The sequence below is a fragment of the Phaenicophaeus curvirostris genome, chromosome 5, assembly GCF_032191515.1.
Source record: "Phaenicophaeus curvirostris isolate KB17595 chromosome 5, BPBGC_Pcur_1.0, whole genome shotgun sequence".
Lineage (NCBI taxonomy): Eukaryota > Metazoa > Chordata > Aves > Cuculiformes > Cuculidae > Phaenicophaeus > Phaenicophaeus curvirostris.
In genome coordinates this window covers 630520-654592 of record NC_091396.1, presented here as the reverse complement: position 1 = coordinate 654592, position 24073 = coordinate 630520, and the positions used below count along the sequence as shown (strand labels likewise).

At 55.0% G+C, this 24073-nt stretch overlaps 1 protein-coding gene across 1 annotated transcript; it reads right to left on the bottom strand.

Moving 5' to 3' along the window:
- Positions 1–5753: 5753 nt before the first annotated feature.
- DISP2 (dispatched RND transporter family member 2) lies at positions 5754–23770 on the bottom strand. The gene is made up of 8 exons (XM_069857175.1): positions 23635–23770; positions 18537–18983; positions 15738–15767; positions 13795–13918; positions 12714–12829; positions 11742–11854; positions 10488–10585; positions 5754–10106 (listed from the first exon to the last, which is right to left on the bottom strand). Exons 1-8 carry the CDS (start codon positions 23697–23699, stop codon positions 6690–6692), a joined length of 4410 nt encoding a protein of 1469 aa, XP_069713276.1. The 5' UTR covers positions 23700–23770; the 3' UTR covers positions 5754–6689.
- Positions 23771–24073: the final 303 nt, after the last annotated feature.

Genomic DNA, 24073 nt, shown 5'->3' with positions numbered 1-24073 from the left:
ACAGAGACCCCCGGGACTCCCCTCCTCTTGGGGCTGCAGCAGCCCCGCGGGGCCACTGTGCTGTCCCCCTGCGTGGAGGGCAGACGTGTGACGGTGAGGGGAAGGACACCCCGTCCTGCGAGCTCTTTGCCACGCGCACAGAGAGGTTCTGCTGGACGAGGAGCCCGCCCTGCCGTCCCCCGACCCTTCTTGTGCTGCCCTCGTGGAGCAGGAACCGCTCTCCTGCCTTCCCGATTGCTGCCAGCCCGTGTCGGAGCAGTCAGCGTCCTGCCCGCGGAGCAGGAGCTCCCAGAGATATTCCTGCTGGGACTCGTCTGCTCCAGGACATCGTTGGCATTGGTGGCACCACAAGCCCAGCGTGGAGGCCGAGCGAGCGCCTCTTCAGCGCTTCCCTCCATCCCCTGGGCTGCTTCCCGCAGGCTGCGTCCCCAGGGCCGGCCGTCAGCTGGGCATCGTCTTCCTTTGCCGCGGGAGATGGCGTCGGAGCAGGGCACCTCTTCCGCGGCGGCCAGCACCAGCCGGGGGACGCCGGCCGCGGTGCCGGACGCCTCCCAGGTCCCAAACTGCAGCATCTGCCTGGACACCATCCACGATGAAGCCCGCGTGAGCCCGTGCCAGCACCTTTTCTGTTTTCCCTGCATCTGGGTCTGGGGCAGCCACAGAGCCGAGTGTCCCCTCTGCCGGCAGGCTTTCCACCGCATGCTGCACAGGCTGGGACCCCACAGCTACGACACCTATGAAAGGGCGCGCCACCCGTACAGGCTGAGGCCTCGAACCCTCTTTGCTTCAGGGAGCTCGTGGTGGCGTCTCACGAGCTCTTCCGCAAGAGGCCAGGACGCCGGTCACAGAGCGGCCCTCGAGAGGGTCCAAAGAGAATACCCAAGGCAGCACCACGATGGCCACAGCTCGGCTAGGGATGCTGCTCGTGACGCCGGCCGAGCTCCCAGGCCTGAACGGGACGAACCAGAGTCTTCAGAGCGGAGCCGGCACGTCAACTGGTCAGAGTCCATGGGACAGAGGGAGGCAATGAGGGAACGACACGCCTCAAGGGCTCATTCCCAGACCAGATCCCGCAGGGAACGACATGCGACAAGGAGTCGTTCCCCACAGAGATCCCGCAGGGAACGACGGGCAACAAGGAGTCGTTCCCCACAGAGATCCCGCAGGGAACGACAAGAAACAAGGAGTCGTTCCCCACAGAGATCCCGCAGGGAACGACAAGAAACAAGGAGTCGTTCCCCGCACAGATCCCGCAGGGAACGGCCAGTGTGAAGGAGAAGTTCCCAGCACTGATCCCGCAGGGAAGGGCGAGCATCAAGGATCCATTCCCAGCACAGATCCCACAGCAGCCAGAGAGCACAGCGAGGGCAGCTGAGGAGGAGGGCTTGGGATGAGGAATGAGCTCCAAGTCCTGAAGTGGACATCCCATTTTCTCTGGGAGAAGAGCATCAGCAGTGAGGAGGCCGCGACTCCTGCAGGGAACAGCCTGCAGAGAAGAGCCAGTCTCCGCGGAGGGTCAGCAGCCGTGCCGGGCGCAGGCACCAGGAGCCAAACCCTTACAGGATGCTGATATTGGTCTTGACTGAAGCTTCTCTTCTTGACTTGGAATTGGAGCATTATAGGCAATAAACTAAATGTTTAAATACAATTCTGGGTGTTACTCCGTCTACCTTCGGGCTGTGACAGCAGCCGTGCCGGGCGCAGGCACCAGCGGCCAAACCAACCAAGACGGGACCCCAAGGTGGCACCGCGGGCTCCGCACGCCTGGGGCTACAACTCCTTGAGAAGCCAGAAGTAAGAGCAGAGCTGGAGTCAGGCTGCTGCTCGTTAGGAGCTCCGAGGCCTGAATGGGACATCCCGCCTGAGTCACAGAATCACAGAATCACAGAATAACCAGGTTGGAAGAGACCCACCGGATCACCGAGTCCAACCGTTCCTACCAAACACTAAACCATATCCCTCAGCACCTCGTCCACCCGTGCCTTAAACACCTCCAGGGAAGGTGACTCAACCACCTCCCTGGGCAGCCTGTTCCAGTGCCCAATGACCCTTTCTGTAAAGAATTTTTTCCTAACGTCTAGCCTAAACCTCCCCTGGCGGAGCTTGAGGCCATTCCCTCTTGTCCTGTCCCCTGTCACTTGGGAGAAGAGGCCAGCACCCTCCTCTCTACAACGTCCTTTCAGGTAGTTGTAGAGAGCAATGAGGTCACCCCTCAGCCTCCTCTTCTCCAGGCTAAACAACCCCAGCTCTCTCAGCCGCTCCTCATAAGGCCTGTTCTCCAGCCCTTTCACCAGCTTTGTTGCTCTTCTCTGTACTCTCTCCAGAGCCTCAACATCCTTCTTGTGGTGAGGGGCCCAGAACTGAACACAGTATTCGAGGAGCGGTCTCACCAGTGCCGAGTACAGAGGGAGGATAACCTCCCTGGACCTGCTGGTCACGCCGTTTCTGATACAAGCCAAGATGCCATTGGCCTTCTTGGCCACCTGGGCACACTGCTGGCTCATATTCAGTCGGCTGTCAACCAACACCCCCAGGTCCCTCTCCTCCAGGCAGCTTTCTAGACAGACTTCTCCCAGTCTGTAGCACTGCATAGGGTTGTTGTGCCCCAAGTGCAGGACCCGGCATTTGGCCTTGTTAAACCTCATGCCATTGGACTCTGCCCAGCGGTCCAGCCTGTTCAGATCCCTTTGCAGAGCCTCCCGACCCTCCAGCAGATCGACACTTCCACCCAGCTTAGTGTCATCCGCAAACTTGCTAAGGGTGCATTCGATGCCTCCATCCAGGTCATTGATGAAGACATTGAACAGGGCTGGACCCAGCACTGAGCCCTGGGGAACCCCACTTGTCACTGGCCTCCAGCTGGATTTCACACCATTTACCACCACTCTCTGGGCCCGGCCATCCAACCAGTTTTCCACCCAGGAGAGTGTGCGCCTGTCCAGCCCAGAGGCTGACAGTTTCTCAAGCAGAACGCTGTGAGAAACTGTGTCAAAGGCTTTGCTGAAGTCCAGGAAGACCACATCCACAGCCTTTCCCTCATCCAGTAGCCGGGTCACTTTGTCATAGAGTCGTACAATCACAGAGTGGTTTGCTTGGAAAAGACCTTGGAGATCATCCAGTCCAACCATAACCGTCTGCTGCTGAACCACATTCCTGAGCACCTCGTCTGCCTGTCTTTTAATTCCTTCTGGGGATGGGGACTCCACCACCGGCCTGGGCAGCCTCTGCCAGGGCCCGAGAACCCTTTCCGTCAAGAAATGTTTCCTGGTATCCAGTATGCTCCTGCCCCTGTTGGATCATATCTTGGACCCAGCTCCTGGATCCAGCCTGCCCCGATCCCTCTGCAGAGCCTGGGTCCCTGGATCCAGCCTGTCCCGATCCCTCTGCAGAGCCTGGGCCCCTGGATCCAGCCTGCCCGGATCCCTCTGCAGAGCCTGGGTCCCTGGATCCAGCCTGCCCGGATCCCTCTGCAGAGCCTGGGCCCTGGATCCAGCCTGCCCGGATCCCTCTGCAGAGCCTGGGCCCCTGGATCCAGCCTGCCCGGATCCCTCTGCAGAGCCTGGGCCCCTGGATCCAGCCTGCCCGGATCCCTCTGCAGAGCCTGGGCCCCTGGATCCAGCCTGTCCCGATCCCTCTGCAGAGCCTGGGCCCCTGGATCCAGCCTGCCCGGATCCCTCTGCAGAGCCTGGGCCCCTGGATCCAGCCTGCCCGGATCCCTCTGCAGAGCCCGGGCCCTGGATCCAGCCTGCCCGGATCCCCCTGCAGAGCCTGGGCCCCCGGGTCCCTCCCGTCCCCGGGCTGAGGGCACTAACCCGCGGTGTGTCCGGGCCGGGAGCAGGCGCTGAGCACGGGGATGCGGGAGGCCTCTCCGTCCATGGCCGCGGTTCGAACCAACGGCCCCAACGCGCCCCGCGCCTGCGCCGCGAGCTCCGGGGCAGGGAAAGAGGAGGGGAGGGAAGGGCTTGGGGGCTGGGGGAGGAGAAGCTCAACAGGAGCCGGGAAGGTGCGCCCCCAGGCTAGAAACCCCCCGTGTCCCGGGCTGCACCCAGAGCCGTGGGAGCAGCGGGGAGGGAGGGGATCCTGCCCCTCTGCTCCGCTCGGGGAGACCCACCTGGAGCCCCGAGTCCAGCTCTGGATGCTCAGCGTAAGGAGATGGAGCTGCTGGAGCGGGTGCAGAGGAGGTGATAAGGGTGATCTGCGGGCTGGAGAACCTCCTGTGCGAGGAGAGAGCTGGGGTTGTTCAGCCTGGAGAAGAGAAGGCTGCGGGGAGACCTTAGAGCGACCTTCCAGCAGCTGAAAAGGCTGCAATAAAGCTGGGGGGGAGCTGCTCGTAAAGGCTTGTGCTGCCAGGACGAGGGGCGACGGGGATAAACTGGAGAGGGGCGGATCTAGACTAGGCATTAGGAAGAATTTCTTCACCATGAGGGCGCTGAGGCCCTGGAACAGGCTGCCCAGAGCAGGGGTGGCTGCCCCATCCCTGGAGGGGTTCAAGGCCAGGCTGGATGGGGCTGGGAGCCCCTGATCCAGCGGGAGGGGTCCCTGCCCGTGGTAAGGGTGGTTCGGTGATTCCCATTCGGGGCTCGCGCCGCTCCCGCCGCCATTTAAACGCGGGGCTCCCCCCCCGCGCATGCGCAGAGCCCCCCCCGCCCCGCGCCGTTTGAATCCCGCCGCCCGCGCGCGGCCCCCGCCCCGCCCCTCTCGCGCCGACCACGCCCCTTCCCGCGCGGGCGACGCCCCTGAGGGGGGGGCGGTTCGCGCCTTTTTCTGCCTTCTCGTGGGGAGCGGGCTGGGCGGGAAGGGACCTCGGAACCCCTACGGTGTCGCCTGCGGGATCAGGGGCTCCGAGCCCCTTCCAGCCTGGCCCTGAGCCCCTCCAGGGATGGGGCAGCCACCCCTGCTCTGGGCAGCCTGGGCCAGGGCCTCCCCACCCTCACAGCAAAACATTTCTGCCTAAGGTCTCATCTCCATCTCCCTGTCTTGCAGCTCCAAACCGTTCCCCTCATCCCATCCCTGCCCTCGCTGATCCAGAGCCCCTCCCCAGCTTTCCTGGAGCCCCTTTCAGCCCTGGAAGCTGCTCTAAGGTCTCCCCACAGCCCTCTCTCCTCCAGGCTGAACAACCCCAACTCTCTCAGTTTCTCCTCATACAGGAGGTGCTCCAGCCCTCAGATCATCCTCGTGACCCTCCTTCTAAGCGGGGTTTTTACCTTTAAAAGAGTGTATTCCTCACCGGCATCGGGCCGCTGTGGGCTGTCACCCACGGAGCAGGGAGGACGCGTGGGTGTCAGCAGGAGAGAGGCTGTTTGATCATAGAATCACGGAGTCACCAGGTTGGAAGAGACCCACGGGATCATCGAGTCCAACCATCCCCATCAATCACTAACCCATGTCCCTCAGCGCCTCGTCCACCTGGCCCTTAAACCCCTCCAGGGAAGGGGACTCAACCCCCTCCCTGGGCAGCCTCGGACAGGGACCAATCACCCTTTCTGCGGAAATTTTTTCCTGCTGTCCATCCTGACCCTCCCCTGGTGGAGCTTGAGGCCATTCCCTCGCGTCCTGTCCCCTGTCCCTTGGGAGAAGAGCCCAGCTCCCTCCTCTCCACAACCTCCTCTCAGGGAGCTGCAGAGAGCAATGAGGTCTCCCCTCACGTTTAGTGGTTATATTGGAAATACATTAGGCACCTTAAGGGTGAAGGAAATGAGCGACAGCGTTCTTGGTGCAAATGAGGCATCACTCAGGTTTAGGAAAGTTTGCTGTAAGCATTTATTTCATGTCAGGTTGACTAGAGAATGTTTTCTCTTTTTAAACAGATAAAGGCAAGGAAGTGTTGGTTTTCCTGTTTGTTCCTGGTAAAGAAAAGAAGTAAAATCCAAGGTTCACCAGATATACAAGGTTTACAAAATTTCATGTTTGTGGGGAACGCCTGGATTGGCCTCGAGCGATGGAGATGACACAGAAAGCACCCGAGTCACTGAGGTGACAGGGACACCTTTTTCAGAGGGGAAATCAGACACCAAAAATCTTTGGCAGCACTTGAATTTCTTCAGATAAAACAAACTGAAATTGATAAGTAGATTCAGGCTGGATTCTGCAGCGTCCCCCATGATCGGTGAGAGACTGCATCAACTTAGGAGTCCATGACGTCTTCTGTAGTGTTCGAACTATTTTGCTGAGCTCTGAGAATCTGGACTGCACACAAATCAGTTTCTGATTCAGTGGAAAATGAAAGAGACTCTGATTTTATTAACAGTACTCTCCTCACTTGATACCCAGATTTTCAGTAGCTGTGGGGCTGGGATATTTAAATGTTTTTACTACACAAGCTCGTTTTCTCTGGTTTTAAATACCTGGGGAGATTCACCTCGTTATTTCTCTCCTGTGTGACCTTGACAAGGAAACAAAACCTAATCACCTTTTAGGAAATGACAGAACGGGTTGAGCAGATACGCTATGAATATGGCACCAGACACTGGGAGGTCAAGGGGCTGCACTCCATCAACACCGATCTCGCATCCTCTCACTTAGCATCAGATTTGCTGGTTCTGTGAAAACACAGGCATTTACGCAGCTGAAATACTAAGAAATAGTCTCAGCTCTAAGAGAGGTGGGAGGAAATAAACTGGTATTTACAGTTCCAAGGAGATTTCAGCTTCCCCTTTCCCTAGCGATACGGTTGTGTGTTCTGCAAGGTTTCAGCTGTTGTAACCAGAACTTTGTGCGCTGGATCGTTTGATCCAAACATCAGGCATGTCTGGTTGGCTGTTTGGTAACACCACCGGCCCTTCGCTCCCTAACCCAAACCGGTTTTTCCACGAAGAGCTGTTCTGCGATGCTGCTGGAGAGAGATCAAGGACGGTCTCCCTCAGGTCCAGCCGCAGGGTATCTCTCTTCCCGTTCAAGTAGCCTCTCTCCGTTTGACTGTAGGAATCAGACAGCTCTAAGGCATCAGGGCAGGAGCTGGCTGATTCAGCGAGCTTCAGGCCTTGCTCAAAATCACTGATCGACGTCTCGCTGGAGATGTTGAGCATGTCAAAAGAGCTGCCGAGAGAACAAAGGCATCTGTGAATTTTGTAGATGTCAGCAGCAGGGAGGTGGCTGTGGTCTGAGGTATAATCCGACTGCTGCTGGGCAGTGTCACTAGAGCACTGTGATTTATTGAGCTGCCCTTCTTCTTTCATGCCAGTCGGCTGGGTATGGTCCAGCCCAGACCCATCCCAAGCTTTCGCACCGTATTTCCGACATCGACAGTCTCGGCAGAGTCTCTCCCTGTGAATTTCTGCTCCCGAGCCGCTGTGCTTGTACGGAGAGGATGTTTGCAGGGCAGGACACTGGCACAGGCCACCCTGCTGGTCTCCAAGAGTCTCCTGCAGATTCTGTCTCTCCCTTTCAAGGGAGGGGTGCATTCCTGTTCTGGGGCCTCTGTTCTCTTCAACTTGTGTGTCTTCTGAGAGCACCGAGGGCCGGTTGGACAGCTTGCTTGTGGAAGTGCTGTTGTCGAAGCTGTCGCTCAGTTTTCTGGACAAGGGCTGGAGCTCGTATTGCTCGTTTGCGGTGTTGGACTCCTGGACCTTCCGCAACCGGTTTTGCTTCTCGCTCCCACCACAAGCGAAGCTTCCATTCAGCCCGGCATCATCAGGATAGTCTTTCATGGTGTGGGCGCAAGGCCAAAGGATCTGCCCACAGTTCTTCTCTGGGCCGAAGAAACAGCACAGGGACTGGAAGAAGAAGCTGGCAAACCCACAGCTGATGCACTTGATCATCATGATGAATATCCCCAGCTTCCTGTACACCAAGACCGTGGCAGGCAGCATAATGACCCCTGCAGAGAAGAGAGCAGAAGCTGCCATGGCCGTGGCACAGCTCATCTGCTTCAGGGAAAAGGCCACGCGGCTCAGGCGGTCAGAGTGGGGGCACAGGTGGTAGGAGATGCAGTAGTTGACGGTAAAGTCCACAGAGAGACCTACTGCAGCTGAAATGAAGAGAGATTCTACTGCGTTGAGCTGCCACTCCAAGAGGACCAAAAGACCGACGGTGACCAGGACAGTGCCCGCGATGGCAGTAACAGAGAAGACGCTAAGGAGAACGTTCCAAGTAGTGAGCAGCAGCACCACGAAGGAAACTGCTATGGAGAGCCCCATGACCACCATCATTTCTGTGCTGAGACTGTGCTGGAGGTTGTACAGCTCCAGTTTACTGGTAAACCACCCGTTCTGAAGCCCCACAGGGGCAGTTTTCATTTCCTCCATCACCCAGAGGTTGATTTCCTCGTAGAATTGCTTGGCTTTGCTGTAGTTGAAGCTGTAGTGATAAACAGTTTGAAACTGCAGCACTAAGGCAGCGAGATTTCCCTCCCCGTCAAACCTGAGCCCCAGATCGTACGTTTCTGCCCCTTCCCTGCCTTGTTCCAGGAGCATCATTTTGATGCAATGTAGGAAGACTTCGCTTCCATACGGGAAGGAGAACTGGTTGCAGCAAAGGTTGAAGCTGTGGTCTCGCTGGGAGCACTGGCGACTGTCCATCCACCTGAGGAACTCCTCCATGAAGCACACGGTAGATTTCTGCTCTGCATCGGGGTAATAGAAAGTTTTGTTCTTCACTTTTTGGCAGAATTCTAGGAGCCACTTCTGGGCATTGGGGTTTTGGATCGTGAAAGTGGCATCTGTCACTAGGGTTCCGTTGCTTTTGGGGTTGAAATGGTCCCCGTTGTCCACGGGCAGAATGCCCCAGACTATGGTGACAGGCATACGCTGCCCTTCTCCGTGCTCCAGCCTCTCGAACATGAACTGGTGGCAGTACTCGGAGTCGTACCTCTCGAAGGGGTGGCTCAGCCTAAACACCTGCACAGACGATGTCTCGAGGGTCGGGAGCTTGAGTTTGGGATTGGAACACGAAATGTAGGCACCTCCTATCGCTAAGGCAGCAAACCAGCAGATCCAGATGTACCGAAACTTGATGACCCCGCAAGGCAGGAGCTTTTCAAAGAGCAGCTTGGAGGTTTTGGAGAGCGTGTTCTGGAGGCCCCTGAGAATGTAATGCACGGAGAGAGCGACTCTCTTGTGGCCGGTGTCGTTCCAGTAGTCCTCTGGCTTGTAAATGCAGGTCGTTGCTATGTAGCGTTCGTGCAGCACAGCCGAAGAAGGCAGCCACGTCATCATGAACACCAGGCTCACCAGCATGGATGTGCCCATGTAGACAGCAAAGCAGCGGATGGCGGTTATATTGCTGATGTAGCTGGCGTAGAAGGCAGCACCAGTTGTGAAGCAAGATGCCAGCATGAGATACGCAAAATGGTGCATGGTTTGACTCACCCACTGCGAAAGCCCAGCAGAAGGGTTCTGGCTCTTGCTGAGGTTCCAGAGGTCGAAGAAGACAAAGGTGTGGTTGGCGCAGACGCTGCTGAGAATGACGACCGCTGTCAGGTTGACGAATGGGAAGTAGGTGAATCTGAAGGCCACCTTGTACAAGAAGTAGGAGATCATTAACGAACTGACCACAGCGAGCAGGACCATCAAAGTAATGAAGACCGAGCGTAAGTAAAAAGAAATGCTTAGAAAAATAGCTAATATTGCCAGGACTGGGTACTTCGTATCCAGTAGGAGATAGTGCTGGAATAGTTTCTGCTTAAGGCCCAGGTCCATTCCGGTGATAGACGTGTAGTTATCAAACAGATCCCAGGATTCCAGATTGTCTAAGTAGATCCCCATCATAGATGCACCTTTCCTCGTAGGCAAGAACAGCAGGCTGTATTTGAGGGATGGCACTTGGTACTCCATCGTCTGAGGGCTAAGAAAGTCCCTGTCGACCAAGAAGTGAAGCAGCTGGTAAATGGCGTTGAAGCGGGTACATTTTTCTGGGACTTTGGCGCACTGGGAGTGTTTCTTCCTCACCGGCTCAGGGCCGAGGCAAGAGGGGGTGAGGATGCCTTTGTGGTAGTCTGGAGCGCAGGCTCGGAGGAGAGCCAGGGTGTGGGAGATGTCTCCTTGGGTTATCTCCAAGCACGATGACCTATTGTACAGGACAGCAATATAGTTCCCCAGAGACCAGCTCGGGCAGCATTCGTTGGCTTCAGTCCGTTGGCAGAGGTCTCGAAAGTGAACGTGTGAGCGTATCTGAAAAAAAGAGATGAGGGAGTGCCATGTCAAACCCTCTGCACACTCCCTCTTGCAGCCCCATAGCCTTCCTTGCTCCACGCAGTGATCGTCCCCTTGAGGTGTCCTGGCCATGGCTCGCCACCCTCCCCTTTGGCTTCTGGACTGAGCTCTCATTCAGTGTCTGCTTATTCCTGTTTAACAGCAGCTGCTTCTTTGCAGCTGGACAGATGGAATCACCCGCGTATTGCTAAGTAGGTAGAAAGCTTTGGAGTCCTCTAGGCTGAAACCTGCTTTGTAGCTTATGTTATTTTTGTCTGGCTCCCTTTCAGCTAGAGATTAAAGATTACGGCAGACAGAAACGCGACAGCATGTATAGACATTCTTCCTGATGTTACTGACCTTGTCTTGTTCAATTTGACACATGGACTGAATAGCTTGCAGGTTCCATAAGCTTCCAGCAGTTGTGGACATGAATACCAGCTGGGAATAGCTCTTTTCTGAAATAGAGGGGGGAATTTAAAAATGAGGATTAGGTAATGAAGATGAATCAGCCAGACTGTTTGGAGTAGGCTTTGTGCATAGAAAACAACATGTGTATATGTGTTAATGGCCTCAAACTCCGCCAGGAGAGGTTTAGGCTGGACATTAGGAAAAAATTTTTCATGGAAAGGGTCACTGGGCAGTGTCTGAGGCTGCCCAGGGAGGGGGTTGAGTCCCTTTCCCTGGAGGGGTTTAAGGGCCGGGTGGACGAGGTGCTGAGGGTCATGGGTTAGTGATTGATGGGGATGGTTGGACTTGATGATCTGGTGAGTCTCTTCCAACTTGGTTATTCTATGATTCTATGGTTCTCTATCTCTATTTCTATCTCTATCTCTCTCACTGTCTGTACAACTGCTGTGGAGGAACAGCCTGGAAACAGCAACTCCTAGTGAGTGGTGGCATCTGCCTGGTGTGACCTGACCTCAGCAGCCAGCGAGCAGCAGTGGGGCATTTCCAAAAGGTGCTCGCTGCTTTTAGTGAGTGTTAGCATCTGGTTCTGCTCCCCTGTCACATGCAAGGAGCTCGAGTTCATCCGGGAGCTCCTGAGGACCTGCGGGTTTGTTTGGTTTCAGAGGTGGAGTGGAGGCAGGGAAGGGAGTAAAAATACCTGCGTGCTGTTCCCCTTTCTTCTACTCTCTAGTGTCCATTTGAGGTGCCTTGGAGCTTTCCTCTTTTTTTGCTCCAGCTTTTACTGCTGCTTACTCTTTTCAAGAAGAAAAGAAGGAACAGGGAGGGAGTGGGAATGGAAAGCGAGTGGGCATGTGCTGTTTTTTCAGAGTATTCGCTTTGATAGTGGTAAATGGTGAAAACATTGCTCCTTTACTGGTGCTTTTAAGGCCAATTTCTGTCAGAGAAAAAGAAGTGTGGCAAAAAGTTGAGAATAAACAGCTCTTCTCAGGAATTTCAGAAAAAGCCTTTCCTAACCATTCAGTTACAAAATGCTGGAAGATCCCTCTCCAAAGGGTGGCTTGGCTTTCACAGGGTGATGTCATACGCACTACTGTCTTAGAGCATTTTCAGAATGCTTCCCTGTGTCCGCAGCCCCCGTGACAGCTCTGTCTGCTGTTGAGTTCTGGTCTGTAGCACCTACTACCCCATCAAGGTTTCACTCACCTGGGGGACCACAAAAGAAACCATCAGCTCCATAGATTTGTTCCACCATTCTCCGTGTCCTCGCTTCTTGTTCCCCCTGAGCAGCTTTCTGTCCTCTGCCAATGTCATCATAGCTAGGAGAAGATCAGATTAATTGTGTAACTAGAAGTCATCTGGCTCCCAGTTACACTCGCTGACAAGGCTCTGGGGCCACACATAATACTGCTGTGGTGATGAGGGTCATGAGGAGCAGCTGAGGGCCCTGGGGCTGTTCAGCCTGGAGAAGAGGAGGCTGAGGGGAGACCTCATCACTCTCTGCTGCTCTTGGAAAGGAGGTTGTGGTGAGGTGGGTTCTTGGTTCTTCTCCCGAGTAGCAAGTGATAGGGCTAGAGGAAATGGCCTCAACTTACACCAGAGGAAGTTCAGATTGGATATCAGGGAAAATTTCTTCACTAAAAGAGTGGTGAAGCCCTGGCAGAGGCTGCCCATAGCAGCAGCGGAGTCCCCATCCCTGGAGGTGTTCAAAAAGTGTGTGGATGTGGCACTTTGGGACATGGTTTAATTTGCACGGTGGGGCTGGGCTGGTGGTTAGACTGGATGAGCTGAGAGGGCTTTTCCAACCTCAATAATTCCATGAATCTATGAAAGAGTGCTTGGATGGGAGTGTCTCCGTACTGGGGTGACCGTGCCCCTTTACAGGGAACTGCATGAGGCTCAGTGAGAAACCGCATCCCCTGGTGCAGACCTGCCAACTGGCCTCTGCAGCCTTTTAAGGGCGAACGGAGAAGGGAATGCATGAAGAGCTTAGATCCTAATTCCTGGTTTCCAGAATAGGGACCCCAAGGTCACTGCAGGAAAACAGATTAAACTCTCCAGTGCCTTGGTCACTTCTAAACAAAACATTTGTGTTGTAATTCACAAAGATGTCTCGGAACATTGAATCTGTAACTTTACAGCCAACATCTTCCTCATCCCCAACCCAAACTCAAATACCTTTTCTTCTCGGCATAGGGAGAAAGGGAAAAGGTCTTCTTGTAGCCCGTCTGGCTCTCCACGTTCCTCCACACGATGAGCTTCCTGCCAATGTCAGTGTCTCGTGGCTCAAAACCCTGCAGCCAAGCAAAAGGGGTTTGTCATCAGCTTGCAGTTTAGTTCAGCTTGGCTTTCCTTAATCCTCCTCCTCGACACAGAAACTGTATGAGGTTATTACTGCATCTTGGAGAGAAACACAAATGGAATTTTCCCTGGAAATACAGCATCCCAGAGCTGATAGGAAAAATATTTTTCCTTTCCTTTTCAGGCAAGGATGGCTCCAGTTCTCTCTCTTTAATCTCACAAGACTCTTCTCCTCCTCTTCAAGTAAAATAGTCACTTACAGACATGGGAAGAATTTTCCTCTTCCTGGACAAACAATTCTTATTCTGTCAGGAATCTTCCGTTAAGGGGAGACAAGGATAACTTTAGAAAACTTGGGATCCTGCATGAAAGAAGGGACCCTGTGCAGCAGCGCTCAGAACAGGGCAGCCTCTCCCTTCCAGGAGCCTCACACACAGACTAGAGGAGCCAAAGGCAGACCCTCCATCCAATTTCTGAGTCTAGCTTGTCCTTTTGGGCAACCCAGCCTTTCAGCAGTAGAAGGGGAGCAAAAGGATCAGTCCAGGTTGGAGGTGGCAGTGTCTCTGCACCAGAGCAAGGTCGCTGGAGCGAGTCCACAGCATTGCTGAGGGAGGGGTTAGTACCAGGCTGCTGCTGGCACAGGCTGGGCTCCTTCTGTGCTCTCAAGAGAAACAGCAAATACTGCGTGTCACTCTGACACATTACGTCTGTTCTGAAGGAATCTTGTTCCGGTTGCACGTTGTAAAGATGTAGGCTAAACACAGCAGATCTCTGGTAAACATGGACATTTATTCTACTGGCTTTAGTGTCCTACTCAATCTACTGTCCTGCCTTGCTGCCTCCTCCTGAGGAGAAGGAATGCAGCACAGGATCATTTTGTATGGCAAAAAGAATATATCACTGGTTGGTCCTGGATTTTCCTTATGCTCGTGTTCGTGTATTGTCCGAGGGGACTTACCATCAAGGGTTCTGAGAAGTCAGGCAGGTTTCCAACAAGCAGCCCGGCTAAGGTGCAGACCAGAGCCGTCACCGAGCACAGCCCCAGCACAGCGATGGGCCACTCCGCGATCGCTTGGGAATAACTAGAACCAACAGGAGAACAGAAAATGCAGCTGTTAGGGCTCTTCTGCTGTTAGAATGAAACCTGCTGCTGAATCGCTGCAGTGTCAGTAAAAGGAAATAAAGGGATGGGGCTTTCTGGTTTGAGCGTTTATTTTTTGAAGAGCTTGGAGGCTTCAGTACAGCTATTATCCCTCCGACTGGAGGCTTGCAGGCAATTCTAATTAACTCGGGTAATTACATTTTGCCTTCCTACATTTTCCTGTTTTTTCAATCAGAAAGAAGAAAAACCAGACACTTGTGTCCTAGGGCAAAATGAAGCTTTAAATATTTAACTGAAAAGACTGCATTTCAAAAGAGCTTCTTCCCTTTTTTTCCCTGTCGTACAATGTGAGCTGGGAGCTACTGGATGGTTTGGTCTGCAGGTTTGCAACCTGTGGACCTGGAGAAGTCATGAAGATTCCCTAAAGAGAACTGACTCACGCATTGGTTTAAATTCTCTCACTATATTGGAACCTGCCTTACTGTTGGGAATTGCAGGGATAAATCTGATGGAATGCCAGCAGCACTCACAGAGAGCGCAAGCGGCTTCCGTGCCATGAGCGAATCTCACACTGATCTCAGCCTGGAAACCAAGCGCCGAGCCAACAACGAGGGCATCTGCAAATGCAGCCGAGTGGTTTTCCTTCAGGGTTTGGAATGCACATCCATGTGGAATGGTGGCACACACAATTTTAGTGACACTTGTATACAAAACCCTTCCAAAAAAAGCAGTTTATTCTGGCCAAAAGTAAATTTGTCAATTACTTTTGTTCTTAAAAGCTGGTCTGAAATTTTCCATTCAAGCTCTGTTCACTTTGGGGCAAACTCTCTCTCCTGCAGCACAGTCTATTAAAGCAACTATCCTACTGGTTTCTACCACTGCAGGTTTTACTGCCTCAAGATTTTAGTCTCCCTCAAAACTATCTGTTAAGCAGTGAGGAATCGGAATTATTCCAGATCTGGATGGGCAGACTCTTGTTAGTTCTCTATTCTGGTGTATTTCTGAAATGTAAGAGATGCTTTGTTCAAAAATAATAGGCAGCTATTTGAGCTTTGTGGGGCAGTGAAATATTGATGAACTGCGAAGCGGCTGTGCTAGTGCGCATCAGCCTCCAAGTGCAGCATTCCCACTTGCTGGCTCTTTGGCTTCTCTTGCCTCCAGCTTCACCAAGTCAAATAATGCAGCTATTTCTGATCATTAGAAATCATCACAAGCTCTTCAAACAGCTTTCACATGACTTTTTGGTCAGGCCTGGCGTCCTTTGCATGTAAGACATCACACCTAAGCAAGTTTGGTTTCAAGTCTTTCTTATGAAAATCATAGGATCATAGAGTAGGATCATGGAATGGGTTGGGTTGGAAGGGACCTCAAAGCCCATGGAGTTCCACCTCCTGCCCTGGGCAGGGACACCTCCCACTGGATCTGGGTGCTCAAGGCCTCCTGGTTGTCCATCTGATGGGCCAAGCTGGATTAATCCTATATAGGTGCATAGACACACACGTATAGGGTTAATATATATATGAATAAAGCTATTGTATGGACCAGAGGCAGGCACCTGCCTCGAGAGCAGCTATCAAGACAGCGTTGCTATTCATTAATGCAGGATAAATTGATCTCCGGAGCAGATTGAGGCTTTTACAAGCGGATGGGAAGCCCAGAGCGGGGAACGCTGACCTTGCCTCTGCAGCTGGGGCTGCCGGGGACGTCAGCAGCAATAACGCTCTGTGTCTCCTAATAGCAGGGTAGGAGAGCAGTGATAATGGGGTAGAAGGACAGGAAGCTTTTGATGTTAAACGTACCTTTTTGGCATCCTGAAAGCTTTGTCGTGTCTGCAGACAGAAAAAAAGAGGTGGTTCATATATTTTTTCCTAGGCAGCAGAGCACTGGGCTGTTAATGAGCAGAGTAACCCTTTCCGGGACTGTAAAGCACCGAGCCATGGCTGTGCGAGTACCAGCACTACATCAATTATTTTATTGGACAACAGAGTCTTTTCCTCTCTGTTGGTATTTTAACCAAATAGGATGGGAAGCCACACAGTCAGTCCTGATTTTTGCCCCTCAAAGAAAACCCTGTAGAAAGTAACAGTCATTAGCACTGAAATATCTTAGAAATCACACCACAACCCTACCCATGAAAATCTATATTTTAATTGCTTTCCTACTGGATTTTTACATTGTTCTCGATGTGAGCGTGCCTCTCTATCAGATTTCATCTGCTGGGCCAGCGATGCCTATGGGCAGCTTTTATTTCCTGTTCAGCAAGGTTTTTTTCTAAAAATCTGGCTCTCCTTAGCTTCCTGGGCCCTTCTGGAGATGGTGTTTGCCCAGCCCGGAGGAGCAGGCGGCCAGCGCAAGGGCTCCAGATATTTTGCTGAGTTTCCTTCACAGAGGAGCATTTGTTTTCCTACTTGTAGGGCTCTGACATACAGCAGCCTTAGCCAGGGGATCCCAGGGTCCGTTTGTTAACGAGTCCCTGAGGGTGAGCTTTCCACTGGCACCTTAACAGCAAAGCTGCAGTTGTTTGTGTCACAATATCTGAAAGATCTTTCGATCTGCTCTCTGTTTTCCTGCAATGTTCCCTGGAAACATAGCCCATCATGGCCTTGGGTTGTGAGCTGCTCCCAGCTGTGGCTTCCTCCTCTCTCCGGAGCCTTGCCAAGCTCTGCTCCACAAGCCCTCTGTCCTCCTTCTCCCTGCTCCCACGCTCTTGGCTCCAGCTGGGAGCAGGGCTGCTGCGCTCTGGCTGCTGAGTGGGCCCTGGCTCCCTGCTCCGTCCCGGGCAGCCGCCTCTGACCCTGCGGCACCGCATCCCCCCTGGCAGGTTATGAATAGCAGACAGGGAAAAGCAGCCGAGCGAGGCTCCCCATGGAAGAGTGGCACATGTAATAAATGACATTGTGTTTTCCTCCTCGCACTAATGCTCTGCAGATGTGGGAGAGAGGGGAGAAAGGAAAATCCTCACCGGATTACTGAAGGGAGGTCTCTTTCTGGCAGCGCCCTGCCCGCCCTGTGCTAATTCTCTCACAATAGCTTCTCAAGCAGATTTGCTTGGATTAAAAACCCCATTCGAGCATTATTATGTTATCACTTTTCTCTCTGCAGTGCCACACGTTCTGCTGGGGATTTGCAGTCCAGCTGCGGTTCCTACTTAAATAACCTGTTGCGGAGAATGCGCTTGACAATCTTGTTGATAGGGTAGGAGCTACAAAGCATCCAGGCTCTGCTCCTCTGGCTGCAATTGCTCTGCTATGCAAACACAAGCAAATCAAATCCCCTGTTGACGGCTGGAAAATGAGCCCATCAAGGGCTGTTGTGCCTCACCCTGCGCTGCCATGAAAAGGCCTGGAAGGCATCCTGTGCCGTCTCCTCAGCCTGTGGTGGCTGCTGTGGTGGCTGCTGCGGCAGCACGGGGATCACGGCCTGCTGTGCAGCAGTGGGCTCGGAAAGGCGCGGGCAGGGAGGAAGGATCATAGAATCATAGAATAACCAGGTTGGAAGAGACCCACCAGATCATCAAGTCCAACCATTCCCATCGATCACTAACCCATGTCCCTCAGCACCTCATCCACCCGGCCCTTAAACCCCTCCAGGGAAGGGGACTCAACCCCCTCCCTCGGCAGCCTCGGACACTGCCCAATCACCCTTTCTGTGAAAAATTTCTTCCTAATGTCCATCCTGAGCCTCCCCTGGTGGAGCTTGAGGCCATTCCCTCTCGTCCTGTCCCCTGTCCCTTGGGAGAAGAGCCCAGCTCCCTCCTCTCCACAACCTCCTCTCAGGGAGTTGCAGAGAGCAATGAGGTCTCCCCTCAGCCTCCTCTTCTCCAGGCTAAACACCCCCAGCTCTCTCAGCCGCTCCTCTTCTTCTCCAGCCCCTTCCCCAGCTCTGTTCCCTTCTCTGGACTCGCTCCAGAGCCTCAACATCCTTCTTGTGGGGAGGGGATGGTGCTGGCCAGGAGGAGCGGGGTCTGTATCTCCGGCTGTGGAGCATTCCCATCCTGTGTGCGTCCCTACAGCGCTGCCCAAGGCACATCCATCCACCCCAGTTCTGGCATGGATGATACTGAATTTACACCCTCACTGCTGCCCAACCCAGGGAACCAAATAACCTTCCCTGCTTTTGCATTTCTCACTGCCCGGCTGTTGCCAGTGCTCACCCCCTGCTGCCTCTCCCCTCCAGCACAGGCAGGAGCTCCGGTGGGGACAGAAAAAGGAATAACCTCTGCTCTTATCACTGAGAAACTCCACCAAGATAAAGGATTTGCCAGCTGTGTCTTGCAGTGCAAAAGGAGAAAATACAGAGGTCACGGAAGATGGAGCTGCCTAATCTAGGAGTGACTGAGTGACCTTGGCTTTGTCAAAGGAGTCACCTTGAGATGCCAATCCTGCCTCTCCTTGGTGAGGGAATGGCAGCTCTGCACACTGTCCTCAGCTACGGAGAGAGCACCCTGGATCCCTTGGGGTGCTCTGGGGCAGCTGCTGCCCCAAACTGAGGAGCAAACCCATGTTTCGTGCATCCCCACCCCTACTCTTCTCGTGCCCTCGTGTTTCCCACCGCGTATGCATTTTGGAAGCCCCTGATCCTCTCTCTGTGCCTCTTACCTGACTGTTACAACGTGATGCTGCACCAGCCGCCGCTGCCCGGGGGACCACTGCTTCCAGGGGGTGTCCGAGGCCTCGTGGTGAGAAGCTGGCAGGGGATCGCTGCTGGAAAGGTGGGAACACAGCATGGGCCTCTCGCCGTGCCCCGGGAGCGCAGGCAGCCCGTAGCCGCCTCGTGGCTCCTGCTGGTTGCAGGGATAATAGAGGGGATGCTGCTGCGAGTCCTGGGAGCTGGATGGCACCTGGCCGTTGGACTGCGTGGAGACGGGCCCGAGCGTGTGGCTGGAGGAGGGCAGGTGCTCTTCCCCGAGCCGGGGGGATGCGGGGACAGGGCAGTGATGCACTGGGCAGATCCTCTCCCAGGAGGTGCCGCTGTAGCTGAGCTCGGTGTTCCCAATCTCTGGCATGGCGAGACAGGTCTGGCAAGGTCCTGCGTTTTGTTTTTCTCTGTAAGAGAAGATAAAGGCATGGTAGAAGAGCAGAGCAGCAGAAAGGCTGCGAGGGGAGTTGCGTCCTGCAAGCTGCAGGCTCTCCCAGGCCTCCCACGTAACACGGCGTAAAACCTCTCCCGCTCTTTGCTGTGGCCAGAGCCAGGCTCGGGGCTGAGCTGGACTCTGCTTTTCAGAAAGACATCCACGAGGCTTCCGGCTGATGGAGAATCCATCATCAGGATGTTCCTCCAACATCCCCTCAGACAATTCCACAAGGTATTTCACTGTGGAGTGGGCTGAACACTCTGGCTGGTGATAACAGCAGGGTCCTGACTCATGGTCATGGAGCGACTACAGAGTTCTAGGGACACAGAAACCAGAGGATGCTGTGGGTGAAGGAAACATTCAGTTATCTGCACTTCTTGGGAAGACAAATCTGCTTGATTGCTCTGCAAGAAGGACTGGCTCTGCTCCACGTTGGGAGAGTAGGAGAGTGAATCATCCCTGGCTCCAGCCATCTTGCAACTGCTTTTCTGGGTCCACAGGACCCTGAACTATGCTAGAAAAGTGGTTGTGGGGACCTCCTGATCTCTCTTTACTGTCAGGCTGGGGAAGAGGCAGGCAGAGCAGTGTGCTGGGCTCTGCTTGCCACACTGACACTGACCGAGACCAACATCAAGGGAAAGGAAATGGGGGTTTAACATTCATCCCCAGTCTGGGACGTGTCGGGTCTTTGATATATTTGGGACTGAGTGGACAGAAATGGTGTCTCAGGCACAGAACCTCCCTAGAGGCAGCCTGGCAGCCTCTGTTTGCTTCTCCAACCTCATCTGGATGCAGCCAAAGAGATGCTGGGAAAGAGAGAAAGAGGAGGTGTAGGGCAAGGGATAGGTTGGAGTTCACTGCTGCTGTTACCCACAGTGATGAGTTGTGTTTCTCACACTGCTTCCTCCCCCATCTCATCCCTTGAGATGTCTCAGTGGTATAATAATCCAGTTTATGGAACTGCCCGTATTGCTTTGAGTGCAACAATGCTTCTCTGAAACGAGGACCAGGGCATGGGCAGCTACTTCACAGGGGGAAAGCAGCAAAAGGACAGAAGCCTCTTCCCACAGGAAAAGAGGAGAAGGTGAAGATTCCTAAGGAGAGAGCTTTCTGCCATGCCACCCCTGGGATGCGGAGCAGTGGCAGGTGCCGAGGGCTGGTGAGGAGAGGATTGGAAATCAGCACTTTGCACGTGAAGGATGGGAAACACCTCCCAAGCAACGGAGCTGCCTGATGCCTGAGTCAAAGTACAACTCGTGCTGACGGAAGAATCCGAGGGGGGATAAAAATAAGCTAGAGAGGGGGTGAGAATCTATCCTGACTACAACCGGAGCCTTTTTTCCTGGGAACCTTGGCTAAACTCAACATAGAATCATAAAATCATTGAGGTTGGAAAAATCCTTGAAGATCATCAAGCCCAACCAACAGCCCAACACCACATTAAGCGCTGCAAAATTCCATTCATAAAAAGCAGCCAGTTTTATTCCCTTGCTCTTTTCCTCTTCCTCTAGCGAGGTTTTGCTTGCAAATCAGCCATTCCCCATGTGCTGTAGGTCAGCTTTCACCCAGATTAACGCCGTCTGTTCTGAGAGCTGTAAATAACATTTTAAGCATGGGGTTTTATTCAAGTGGAGTTTTTCTCTTTGAACACACAGTGACCCAGCAGTGAAGCCCGAAAGTAAAAAGAGCTTCTCTGCTTGTGTTTGCTAAGGAGATGTGTGCCCTTTCCCAGATGTCAGGGAAGGGTTCCTTGCGTTGTGCTCTCATCTTGTTATCTCGTTCCCCAGTCCAGACAGGTGCCTCTGGAGCGATTCACCTCCTCCCATCCTCGCGCACTGAACCATTGCTGCATGGTTGCTATTTGTTTTGCTTTTTCGCTCTAGCGGCAGGATAGTGCCTATCCTCAAGGAGACCCACAATTTTTTGTTAATGAGACTGCTGAGTGTGTTAAATCATCATGAAAAATTAATGAGCCTGCAAAACTCTGCTTCCCACGCCGTCTGCCAGGAAAAGTTGAGGTTTATAAGCCCATTGACTCGGCTGAACAGCCGAGCCTTTACCCTGGGCAGCGACTGCCACTGTGGGGATGGGCTTGGGTGGTGGGAAATGAAGGAATCCAGGTCCCCACCCAGCCCTTAGTGCTAAAGGAGCTCTGAATGCAGTTGGCTCTGTGCACTGGCAGCATGAAATGTGCTGGTAAAACTGTGTGTGTTAAACCTGGTTTTCGAGAAGAAGGAAATCCTGCTTGAGGGTGCCCAGGCTCTGCAGAGGGATCTGGACAGGCTGGATCCAGGGGCCCACGCTCTGCAGAGGGATCCGGGCAGGCTGGATCGAGGGGCCCAGGCTCTGCAGAGGGATCCGGGCAGGCTGGATCCAGGGGCCCAGGCTCTGCAGAGGGATCTGGGCAGGCTGGATCCAGGGGCCCAGGCTCTGCAGAGGGATCGGGACAGGCTGGATCCAGGGGCCCAGGCTCTGCAGAGGGATCTGGGCAGGCTGGATCCAGGGGCCCAGGCTCTGCAGAGGGATCTGGGCAGGCTGGATCCAGGGGCCCAGGCTCTGCAGAGGGATCCGGGCAGGCTGGATCGAGGGGCCCAGGCTCTGCAGAGGGATCCGGGCAGGCTGGATCCAGGGGCCCAGGCTCTGCAGAGGGATCTGGGCAGGCTGGATCCAGGGGCCCAGGCTCTGCAGAGGGATCTGGGCAGGCTGGATCCAGGGGCCCAGGCTCTGCAGAGGGATCCGGGCAGGCTGGATCGAGGGGCCCAGGCTCTGCAGAGGGATCCGGGCAGGCTGGATCCAGGGGTTCAACAAGGCCAAGTGCTGAGTCCTACGTTTGGGCCACAACTGGATGGGCTTTGAGGTCCCTTCCAACCTAAACCATTCCATGATTCTATGATTTACACACACGCCTGCTCCGGAGCTAGGCAGCGATTGTCTGTGCTTTATTGCTGTACATTCCACTTCCTGAGTGAGCAGCAGGAATGAAGTTCAGAATAAACCCATTCCAGATGGCTTCACTCACCCGTGTAACTTAACTGCTACCGGCTGCAGCTCTCACTTCAAAAGACAGGTTTGAAAGAGCAGGATTATCCGAATGAGCCAAACTGACAGGGCTGCAGTGACAGCTCCGACCCCACTGAATGCCCCAGATTCAAGCTAGTGCTGGGCTGTGTCCCAGCCCTGCAGCAAGACCCACAGTCACAGCAGCCATGGGCTGAGACCTTCTGAGCCACCTAAAGAATCATAGAATCATGGAATGGTTTGAGTTGGAAGGGACCTCCAAGCCCACCCAGTCCCACCCCTGCCATGGGCAGGGACACCTCCCACTGGATCAGGGGCTCCAAGCCCCATCCAGCCCGTGCTTCCCTGGGCAGGTGGGCCATGTCCTGGGCTGGCCAGCGGTGAAACTCCCTGGCTCTCAGAAGGAATTTGTTTGCCGTCGACCCCAGGGTTTGCTCTGGTCAAACAGACCCTGCAGACTGCAGATCTGCTGCCTCCAGTCTAACAAGCAGCACTGTGCTTGCAGATTCAGGGATGGCTCCTTGCCTGTCGTTACAGGCTTGTTGATGCTTCCAGAAAATGTCGGAGATTGTGGCTGCCAGCCTGGTTGGAGACACCCGCTACGGAGCGGATGGTGCAGGGGCAGAGGATGAGGGCTGCAGGGTTTGTAGGGGAGAGCTTGGGGGTGAAAACTATGTGTGCCGGGAGCTTAGCGCAGCAAAGACTCAAACACACTGAGCTCCACCAACAATGGTTTGGCTGTTGTCACAGGAGGAAGACCTGGCTGTGTTGCACGTTACAAACCTGCCAGGGAGGCCACACAGGCGGCTGTCCCTGGCACGGTGGGCTCGGTGGGCTCGGTGGGCTTGGGCTTGGTGGGCTCAGTGGACTTGGTGGGCTTGGTGGGCTCGGTGGGCTCGGTGGACTCAGTGGCCTCGGTGGGCTCGGTGCGCTCGGCCCAGGCTGCTTGGCCCCGTGCGGAACAAGCAGGGCAGCAGCCGGGCAGCGCGGCTCTCCCGGCCCCAAAGCTGAGGGGCTCAGCAGGCAGCGAGGGGCTCCGCCTGCTCACTCGGTGGGAGACGGGGACTCGCCTCAGCCCAGCCCCGGTAAAGCCCCAGTGACACCAGCCACCTCCGCACCCCCAGCCCCACAAAAACCCCAGTGGCACCAGCACCTCCACATCCCCAGACCCACAAAAACCCCGGTGGCACCGGCCACCTCCACACTCCCAGACCCACAAAAACCCCGGTGGCACTGGTCACCTTTGCACCCTCAGCCCTGGTAAAACCCCAGTGGCACCTGTCAGCTCCGCAGCCCCAGCCCCATAAAAACCCCGGTGGCACTGGCCACCTCCACACCCCCAGACCCACAAAACCGCCAGTGACACCAGCCACCTCCACACCCCCAGCGCTGGAAAAACTGCGGTGGCACCAGCCGCCTCCACATCCCCAGACCCACAAAAACCCCGGTGGCACCGGCCACCTCCGCGCCCCAAGACCCATAAAAACGCGGTGACGCCGGCCACCACCGCGGCCGCAGCGGCGGGGGCGGCAGCGGGGAGGCACGTCCCACCGTTGGGCTGTCCTGGAGGGCTCGGGGGGGGCAGCCCCGGGCCCCGCTCCTACCTGGGCGCGGCGGGGCGGCGGCGCGGCCCCTCGGGCGGCGGCTCCCGGCGCGGCGCGGCCTCCATGGCGGGGGCGGTGGCCGGGGAGCTGTCCGCGCCCCGCGGTGCTGAACGCTCCCGGCTCGGCGCTGAGCGCTGCCGGCTCGGCGCTGTCCGCACCCCGTGGTGCTGAACCGGCGCTTGCGCGGCCGCGGAGGCGGTGCCGGCGCGGGCGGCCAATGGCCGCGGGGCGAGCTGCCCGGCAGCCCCGGGGAGCCCGGCGGGGGCTGCAAAGGTGGAGAACCCTCCCTCTCGCCTCAAAACCCGTTGGGATGGGGCTGAGCGTGCGGGGCACAGGGTCGGAGCTCAGGGGTGTGGGGTGGTGCAAAGAAGTGGGGTCTTCTCCAAGGCCGGAGAGGGACCAAAGTGCCTCATCCAGCCCCAAAATCCCGTCCTCACCC